The 10,062-nt window shown below is 35.1% G+C and overlaps 2 protein-coding genes across 4 annotated transcripts in view; both read right to left on the bottom strand.

Annotated features, from left to right (window-relative positions):
- Window positions 1-2,044: 2,044 nt before the first annotated feature.
- LOC113080124 (LHFPL tetraspan subfamily member 3 protein-like) lies at window positions 2,045-6,355 on the bottom strand. The gene is made up of 6 exons (XM_026252349.1): window positions 5,960-6,355; window positions 5,824-5,869; window positions 4,098-4,526; window positions 2,770-3,003; window positions 2,542-2,588; window positions 2,045-2,424 (listed from the first exon to the last, which is right to left on the bottom strand). Exons 3-5 carry the CDS (start codon window positions 4,513-4,515, stop codon window positions 2,563-2,565), a joined length of 678 nt encoding a protein of 225 aa, XP_026108134.1. The 5' UTR covers window positions 4,516-4,526; window positions 5,824-5,869; window positions 5,960-6,355; the 3' UTR covers window positions 2,045-2,424; window positions 2,542-2,562.
- A 2,766-nt stretch (window positions 6,356-9,121) lies between these two features.
- The window catches only part of LOC113080119 (histone deacetylase 6-like), a 12,135-nt gene continuing 11,194 nt past the window's right edge, over window positions 9,122-10,062 (bottom strand). For all 3 annotated transcript variants that reach the window (XM_026252341.1, XM_026252343.1, XM_026252342.1), the window contains 2 exons: window positions 10,020-10,062; window positions 9,122-9,862 (listed from right to left, as the gene is read on the bottom strand). The exon at window positions 10,020-10,062 is cut by the window's right edge and continues 86 nt beyond it. In XM_026252341.1, the coding sequence (XP_026108126.1) occupies window positions 9,794-9,862; window positions 10,020-10,062 (112 nt within the window). In that variant the 3' untranslated portion in view covers window positions 9,122-9,793. The remainder of the gene's footprint in view (window positions 9,863-10,019) is intronic.

The raw sequence follows: 10,062 nt of genomic DNA, 5'->3' as shown, positions 1-10,062 counted from the left end.
TTAACAAATGATTGAGAAACGAAAATGTCTGAAATCTATTTATTGCATAAGATATCCAGTACAGGTTTAAACAGCACAACAACACATCAGATCAGCTGCTTTCTACAGCACTAATCAGCACTACAGGAGAAAAGAGCCCTTCTAAATGTCAAACAAGTGAGTTTCCTGTCCTCTCTTTCTCCAACTGGCTGTCTAAAGTAGTGTGTCGTTTTCTTAGTGTCATACGCATCCTATCTTAGCTTGATCAAGTGTTTTTGTCCCTTGACTTGGCTTTGAAACACTCTGTCTGATATTAATCACTGTCCCAACTTTCTGCCCTCTGGGTTTGTAATCTGACTATTATGAATTTGTGAAGGAAATCGTAGCTATATAATCATATATTAATGCTTTTAGATATTTGTGCAGTCATAAAATCTTGTAAAAAAATACATTACTGCAAAAATACAATACTGCAAGTTTTGTCAAACAACAGAAATCACTGTAAGTGCTAATAAAGTGTATGTGAACTACAACATTTTGTTTAAAATTTTGCATTGCTTTTACATTGGAAATGGATTAGAAAACACATCACATTCAACATGTAATGCAACGGCTTGATAAAGTCTTAACCTATTAGCATTATATCTGAAACAAGCACAACTGACAATGACTTTTTATATATTAACGGTGGCTGAAGACATTTACGATTACAACAGTGGCATGCAGGTTTAAAGTCAGCATGAAACAGAAGTTGGAATCGACTTTACTACCATTGTGACGTCACATGTTTCCATGTGAAACTGCTATTAATTATTTATTTTTATTTTTTTTGCTGAAAGTTTGTTCACCATCAGGCCATTCAAGAGTTTATTTCTTCATCAGAACAGATTTGGAGAAATTTAGCATTAGGGTACACCACTTGCTCACCAATGGATCCTCTGCAGTGAATGGGTGCCGTCAGAATGAGAGTCCAAACAGCTGATAAAAACATCACAAAAATCCATATGTAATCCACAGCACTCCAGATCAGCAATTAACGTCCTGTGAAGTGAAAAGTTGTGTGTTTGTAAAAAACTAATTCATCATTAATATTTCACTTCCGGCTAAAACACAAGTCCATAATCCATAATAACTCTTCCTCCAGTGAAAATGCCCATCTCCTGTTGTCCTTTCACATCAAAATCCATTGACATTTGTGACCCTGGACCATAAAACCAGTCTGAAGTCTCAATATTTCAAAATGTATATTTATACATCATCTGAAATTTGAATAAATAAGCTTTCGATTGATGTATGTTTGATATCTCAGACAATATTTGTCTGAGATACAACTATTTGAAAATCTGGAATCTAAGGCTGCAAAAAAATCTAAATACTGAGATAATCACTTTTAAAGTTGTCCAAATGAAATTCTTAGCAATGTGTATTACTAATCAAAAATTAGGTTTTGATATATTTATGGTAGGAAATTTACAAAATATCTTCTTGGAACATGATCTTTACTTAATATCCTAATGATTTTTGGCATAAAAGAAAAATCTATAATTTTGACCAATACAATTTTGTATTGGCTATTGCTAAAGACTGGTTTTGTCTTTCAGGGTCACACATTTTTTAGAACGACTTTAGAAACTGGATTGTTTTCCTTGTAAACAGTGAGTAATTCATGATAGATTTGTTTCTTATAAACATGCAGCTTTTCACTGTTAATTGCTGGACTGGAGTGCTGTGGATTACTTGTGGATTATTGTGATGTTTTTATCAGATGTTTGCACCCTCATTCTGACGGCACCCATTCACTGCAGAGCATCCATTGGTGAGCAAGTGATGTAATGCTATATACCTTCAAATCTGTTCTGATGAAGAAACAAACTCATTTAAAATTTGGATAAGAAAATAAATAGGCAGATTTTTATTTTGTGCTCACTTAAATATGAGTTATTAGCTACCTTTATCTTAAAGATGATCAGATTATTAAATCTGATTCTAAACGATTAAGACTTTACTGACCAAAAACAAAACTAAACAGATTTAGAGTAATATTATGCTGAGTTTAAATTCAGACTTAAATTCATGCACAAAACATCTAGAACATGGAATCAAACATCACAGTCAATCCTCTAAATATCATTTAGCTGAAAACCACATGTGATCTGTGATCACACAGACCTCGACTATACCTCCACTTGGAAATGCACTAAAGAAAATGGCCTTTGCTCTTTTCTATTAAGAGCCGCCATTACAAGATCAGAGTAATGTTCCTCCGTCAGGGGAGAAAGGACTCTGTTGCCAGGTGACTGTTTCTATGCAGACAGGTTATGTAAGCAGAATTCACAGGACGGTGACATCATGCTGAGGGGGAAAAGACAAGCATCTCTTCACACGTTTTATCTCATCATTATTTGGCAGGAGAGAAGTTCACAAACGACGTGATGAAACAGCCACCTGAGGGGGTGAGAAAGAACAGTGACATGAGTTACAGAAGAGAGAAGAGGATGCTGGGTCCAATGCTACTGCCAGAAGAAAAACACGATCCCCAGAAAAACTAGATTACAGTCTTACCAGCACCTTCTGACCACTGCTTTATGCTGCCAGTAACAAACCAGTCACTGAGAAGAGAGGAGAAAACAACATGATTAAAATATCTCACACTTCAAAATAAGGTTTATCATTAGTTATCTATTTTAGTTAACATGAACTAAGCATGAACAATACTTCTACTCTCTTAAAACAGGAAGTAAAACATTAATTGATTTTAGAGATTTTAGCAAGAATAGGTGCACCATTTACCATCACCATCCTTGGCATCTTCTGGCAGCAGGGCATCTTGGCGATTCCCCAAAACAAAAGCCAGCGTGGACAGTATGCCGGCGTCCAGCACCCCCAACATGGCCAGTATATACGCCCAGTGCACAGAGCAGTTCCCCGGGGAGAAACTACTCACACGGTCCCCGCAAAGCGCCCGCATCTCAGCACACGCCCAGGAGTCTGGGAACAACACACACGCCAGGGCCAGACAGAAGCCTGCATCCAGAAACAGAGGGGCAATTAGTAGTACTGTATTGTTTAACACACATTTCAGTCGAGATTCAAAAAACAATCTCAGTGTACTACAGCTCTACAAAGAGGTTATGACTGAAGGATGAACCCCAGAGCATCAATCTGCATGCAAAGAGGTTAGCCAATCAAAACTGAGGTCATTTACATCCTCCACAATGTCTTAAAGATGTACCGGTAAAAGCAAAAGTCAGCCTCTTTAAATCTAAGAGTCAACAAGAGGGTCATGGGACTAAATTAAGTTTTTAGTGTAAAAAATGGAATGAGTTATTCAGAAGAAATCACAAGCTTTCAATAATCACTTCATCATCACATTCTACACAGATCTCTGGATCATGCTGTATTTTATGTGTGTGTGTATATATATATATATATATATATATATATATATATATATATATATATATATATATAGCAATTTATGTGAATGTGAATACATATATAAATATATATATATATATATATATATATATATATATATATATTCTGTTAGAAATTGCTGCCTTGTGAAACTATTCAGATTTTCTGAATTGTGTCTATTTTCCTTAGAATTAAGCACAGATTTGTAATTTGAGACACGTTTATAAGTAAAAGTAAATGAAGTAAATTAAATTAGATTTTACTTTAATAAAGTATATATTGGTGTCAGTGAGGTTGTTTCAAGGAAATAAAGACATTTCAAAAGTGACATAAAAAATATTAATATTGTAACAAATGATTTCTATTACAAATAAATATTTTCTTTTGATCTTTCTTTTCATCAAAGAATCTTAAAAACATTTTCAGTTTCCACAAAAATAAATGAAGCAGCACAAAAGTTTTCAGTGTTGATAATAAACAAAATATTTCTTAAGCATCAAATCAGTATATCAGATTGATTCCTGAAGGATCATGTGACACTGAAGACTGGAGTAATGGTGCTGAAAATTCAGCGCTGCATCACAGGAACAAATTATATTAAAAAATATATAACAATAGAAAATAGTAACCCAGTATTTTTGATCAAATAAATGCAGCCGTGGTAGCAGAAGAGACTTGATGAATCAGCTGAAGAGTCTCACCTGCTGTGAGCTGCAGCCAAGCACAGATTTTGTAGACGGTTGCTGCATTGCAGAATCTGAACAGACACAGACAGCCCACGCTGGCCCACACCATAGTGAGAGACATGCACACCAGCACAGCGGGAGACTGGAAGGCAGGGAGTGGAGTCAGGGTGCGAAGAGACCCTCGGCATTCTGGGACAGGCCAATCCATCTCCATGCAGACCTCAAAGAGGCCAAGCGTCCCGGTCGGAGGAGCCGGACCCCCTCCTCGGTAGTGCAGCTCTCGTGTGCCCACCCATGAAGGCTGGATGAGAATGACCACCTCGATAATGGCAAAGCAGAGCGTGCAGACGGCCCACAGCATGCCCACTGCCCGCGCGCTCCGGATGAACTCAGTCTGATACAGACGGGCCACATCAGATGAGTGACGCTGCATGCTGGAGACAGCTGGAGACACAAGCAGAAGAAAGATTATATCATGCAATGGCATTCTATAGATCATCTACAAGGTTTCAAAACACCACTTTGAATCTCCGTGTCATTTTTTCATTAAAAAAAGTATGACTGAGATATTTTTACAGTTTTTATTCATATTTGAATTAATTTTAATTTTTTCTGTTTTAATTTTAGTTTTAGTAATATTTTTGTACGCTTTGTCATTTTTTTTTTTTTTAAGATATCTATTGTTTGTATAATTTTTTTTATTTCTGTTTAGTTTTAGTTATTTTAGTAAATCAAGTTAAACTTAAATGAAAATAAAAAAATAAAATACCTGAACTTTTTTTTTAATAATAAGAGATTGTTATATTTACATTTATTTCTGTTATAATTTTATGAATGATATTCATAAAAACTGTTTCAAACAACACTAGACCCCACTGACTTTCATTTTATTTTGAATATACCATTGTACTAAACTATAATTCACGTTCCATAGCTTTTATGATCACACTAAACAATAAGGTAAACACATTAACTAAAATTTACTAACATAGGGGAATTTATCTGTTACCGGGGTTATTATAGTAATCTAAAAATAAAATCATAAAAATGTACTTGAAATAAAATATATATTAAAAAAAACATAAAACGTATTTTATTTCAGATGGACGCCAAGGCAACATTTCTAATTTTGAGTTACTCTAGATACTACAATAATAATTTGTAAAAAAATTAAAACGAAATAAAAAATGAATAAAAACTACACATTTAAAAAAACAAACATTAAAAATCACAAAATTACTCAATCTAATATAAAAACAGAAAATATAAAAATTAATAACTAATCATTTGAAATATGAATAAAAACTATTAATATCTCTGTGATACTAAAATAACAATTTTTATTAATTTTTGTTTGCCTGATAGTTTGTTTAAATTGAAAATGAAATTAACAGTAATACAATTTGCACTGTTATTTAATGTTAACTATTATTATTATATTGTTATAATTGTTAGTTCATGTTAACTAATTAAATCATGTTAATTGAACCTTATTATGAGGTGTTAATGTTTTTTTACAGTACTCATGTGGTAATATCAAATGTACTTTTTTGTGCTTCTCATTTATTTACATTATACTTTAAAGAATGAAGCATGTTCTTAAAAAAACAAAAAACATGGTTTTACCATGGTAAAAATGCTAATACCATGGTCATATTTAACCAAAAAAAACTAAAGGGACATGAACTGCTAAGAAAAGACCTGGTAGAGGATTTAAAGAGATGGATGAAGGGAGATTCACCTCTCTGCTCTGGCTGACTCCAGGCCTGTTCCTCCCACCACAGGATCTGGGTGACAAAAATCTCATTCAAATTGAATTACTTGACAGCAGCATCACATAACATGAAGGAGTGAGTGAGTGAAAGAGAGAAACTGACCTGAATGGAGGGATTCTTCTCCTCCGCTTCCTCCCGGTCGGATCACGACAGGATGTGCGACAGTTAAAACAGGCCCACGCTGCTTGCAACCATCTTCTTCACGCATATGGAGGGAGAGGAGAGAGAGAGAAGGGAGGGGGAGCGCAGGGCCATTCTGATTGGGAGGAGGGTCTCTGTGCGCGCACACACACACACACAGCAATGCAATCCAATGATGCACAATGAGAAAATGAAAATATCTGTCAACCCCTGTGGGGGGAAAGAAAGAGTTACAGCTCATCGATCCTAAAAGCATTACATTTTATACAGAGGGAAGAGGAAGAGAGAGAATAGTACACGGAGCAGAAGTGACGCATTTCAGATGAGCACAAGATAAATACAAATACAACAATAAATACTAGAGGAATAAGCATGAATGCTGGAGGGAAGAAGCTTGTCTGTGCATCATTACAATCACTCAGCTGACATGAAAATTAATGCTTGCAAAAAACAGTAACCATAAGATTTAAAACAAGAATATCTCACTCTGGGTAAATCTAATCAATATATATATATATATATATATATATATATATATATATATATATATATATATTGGTACTAATATTGTAATTAGGTATTATTGATAACATTAATATATTAATATTATTAATGATTTTGCAACATTTATTTGTAAATAAGGTACAAAGCTGTTTTTTTTTTTTTTTTTTGAAAGGGTATGAGCTTCTTTCTAAAAGAGTGTGGGGTCACCAACTGGCCGACTCTGGTCCGAATCCGGACTGTAAAGCTTTTTGACATAATGGCATAAATAAATACCAGGCACTATTTTCTAACAAAATCTAATTTAAACCAAGCACATCAAGGTCTTGTTAAGGTCCTACAGTGCTATCATGGGCTGCTGCTACAGTAAAGTGTTGCTACGGTCAGACGGTCGTGCAGTGAAGAGAGTACAGAGCCATAAAAAGTCTTCATTCGTACAAGATAGTAGTAAATGTGAACTGGTGGATCCACAAGAAGATAATGTATTATAAAACCAATAAAGATTAATATAAGGATTGATAATAATTGCCTAAATTAATATAATAATTTATACTTTTGACAAAATTTTCAACAACATATAAAATGGTTTAAATTGTGGCTAAAATAATGGCTTAATTGTGAAGTTTATCATTTTATAAAACCTTTTGTTTTAAAGTCTTATATATGATCCTAAATATCTTAGCCTAGTCTGACAAAAACAATCAATTCATATTTTTAGGTATATAAATTATCTGGACCTTGGCTGGGTTCATTACTGGACTTCAAGCTATTTTAGATGAAGACCCCTGAATTATAATATATATATGTGTGTGTGTGTGTATGTGTGTGTGTGTGTATGTGTGTTTACGTATCTTTATATAAAACACTATTGTAACATTTATATATATACAGTCTTGTTCAAAATAATAGCAGTACAATGTGACTAACCAGAATAATCAAGGTTTTTAGTATATTTTTTATTGCTACGTGGCAAACAAGTTACCAGTAGGTTCAGTAGATTGTCAGAAAACAAACAAGACCCAGCATTCATGATATGCACGCTCTTAAGGCTGTGCAATTGGGCAATTAGTTGAAAGGGGTGTGTTCAAAAAAATAGCAGTGTCTACCTTTGACTGTACAAACTCAAAACTATTTTGTACAAACATTTTTTTTTCTGGGATTTAGCAATCCTGTGAATCACTAAACTAATATTTAGTTGTATGACCACAGTTTTTTAAAACTGCTTGACATCTGTGTGGCATGGAGTCAACCAACTTGTGGCACCTCTCAGCTGTTATTCCACTCCATGATTCTTTAACAACATTCCACAATTCATTCACATTTCTTGGTTTTGCTTCAGAAACAGCATTTTTGATATCACCCCACAAGTTCTCAATTGGATTAAGGTCTGGAGATTGGGCTGGCCACTCCATAACATTAATTTTGTTGGTTTGGAACCAAGACTTTGCCCGTTTACTAGTGTGTTTTGGGTCATTGTCTTGTTGAAACAACCATTTCAAGGGCATGTCCTCTTCAGCATAGGGCAACATGACCTCTTCAAGTATTTTAACACATGCAAACTGATCCATGATCCCTGGTATGCGATAAATAGGCCCAACACCATAGTAGGAGAAACATGCCCATATCATGATGCTTGCACCTCCATGCTTCACTGTCTTCACTGTGTACTGTGGCTTGAATTCAGAGTTTGGGGGTCGTCTCACAAACTGCCTGTGGCCCTTGGACCCAAAAAGAACAATTTTACTCTCATCAGTCCACAAAATGTTCCTCCATTTCTCTTTAGGCCAGTTGATGTGTTCTTTGGCAAATTGTAACCTCTTCTGCACATGCCTTTTTTTTAACAGAGGGACTTTGCGGGGGATTCTTGAAAATAGATTAGCTTCACACAGACGTCTTCTAACTGTCACAGTACTTACAGGTAACTCCAGACTGTCTTTGATCATCCTGGAGGTGATCATTGGCTGAGCCTTTGCCATTCTGGTTATTCTTCTATCCATTTTGATGGTTGTCTTACGTTTTCTTCCACGTCTCTCTGGTTTTGCTCTCAATTTTAAGGCATTGGAGATCATTTTAGCTGAACAGCCTATCATTTTTTGCACCTCTTTATAGGTTTTCCCCTCTCTAATCAACTTTTTAATCAAAGTACGCTGTTCTTCTGAACAATGTCTTGAACGACCCATTTTCCTCAGCTTTCAAATGCATGTTCAACAAGTGTTGGCTTCATCCTTAAATAGGGGCCACCTGATTCACACCTGTTTCTTCACAAAATTGATGACCTCAGTGATTGAATGCCACACTGCTATTTTTTTGAACACACCCCTTTCAACTAATTCAACTAATTGCCCAATTGCACAGCCTTAAGAGCGTGCATATCATGAATGCTGGGTCTCATTTGTTTTCTGAGAATCTACTGAACCTACTGGTAACTTGTTTGCCACGTAGCAATAAAAAATATACTAAAAACCTTGATTATTCTGGTTAGTCACATTGTACTGCTATTATTTTGAACAAGACTGTACATATATATATATATATATAATAATATTTAATTAATTTTACATTGGAGTGAGATTCTCCCTTTGATCTTTTCACAAATGTAGCCATAAAATGCTAAATCATGTATAAAATGCATTTTTTTTATTTAGAATGCAACAAAGTGAGGGATACAAAGTGAGGGTTTCCAACTGTTTGAGTCATTGTGTTTGTGCAAAAAGGAAAAGGAAAAAAAAGAAAAGGAACACAAAATAACTCATTACATCCTGTCCTCGGATGCTGTTTAAGTAAAAATTGCACTATTTATTGCTTTCAGGTTACGGTGGTTTTGTAATTTCCACAGTTTGTTCACCTTGGTCTGGAGTCTGAATGAAATTCAGAATGAAAACAAAAAAGCTTCTCAACAGTGCTGTGCAAACACTGTTAGTTGTGCACTAAGAATGCAATACATCTGAAACACTGATTTGGCTGGTTGTTAAATTGTGATTTTAGCACCATGCTACCGTTTTTCTACAAGAACTCAACTAAAATCAAAGTACTGTTTTGGAAAAAAAAAGCAACCATTACAATTTGTAGATAGGACACCTTTTAGAGATTTTCTTTAAGATCAAACAAATTACATTCAAATAAAATCAGTATTTTGGCAAACAACCCCACAATTGGCACAATGAGAATCTATGAAGTATGTTTACGACAAAAGTGAGGAAGGAAGACAGATAAACTGAAGAAACTTGCTTCCACTGCAGCTCAGTTTGGTCTCTTTACATGCATGCAAACAAACGCTTCCTTCTCTCTGCTGGTTTAGCTGAAAGGAGGAATCTCCTCTCCAAACTTCACAAGGTGAGCGGCACTTTTGGCTTCATGGAGCACCTGTGTATACAGAGACAGAGAGTGACACGGCTGTGTATTGAAAAGGTGCATGTTAAATCTAACAGTGAGAATTTAATTGATCTCATAAAGAACAAAAATTAACATGTTGTCATGCATCATTCAGCGATTACAGGCCCTTGATCTGAGCGGCACCCACCTTGTTGTGGACGTATGACTCACAAGCGTAGCACCAGACAGAA

The sequence above is a fragment of the Carassius auratus genome, unplaced genomic scaffold (genome assembly GCF_003368295.1).
Source record: "Carassius auratus strain Wakin unplaced genomic scaffold, ASM336829v1 scaf_tig00030267, whole genome shotgun sequence".
In the NCBI taxonomy this organism is placed as follows: domain Eukaryota; kingdom Metazoa; phylum Chordata; class Actinopteri; order Cypriniformes; family Cyprinidae; genus Carassius; species Carassius auratus.
Note: the sequence above shows the minus strand (reverse complement) of the source record. Positions and strands in the feature narration are given on the sequence as shown.

Excerpts from the sequence above, each read along its gene's own strand:
- LOC113080124 (XM_026252349.1), bottom strand. The coding sequence starts at position 4,515 with ATGCAGCGTCACTCATCTGATGTGGCCCGTCTGTATCAGACTGAGTTC. Across the intron at positions 3,004-4,097 it reads TTGGCTGCAGCTCACAGCAG|GCTTCTGTCTGGCCCTGGCG; the intron begins GTGAGACTCTTC and ends TTCTGGATGCAG. Across the intron at positions 2,589-2,769 it reads AGATGCCAAGGATGGTGATG|TGACTGGTTTGTTACTGGCA; the intron begins GTAAATGGTGCA and ends CTCTCTTCTCAG.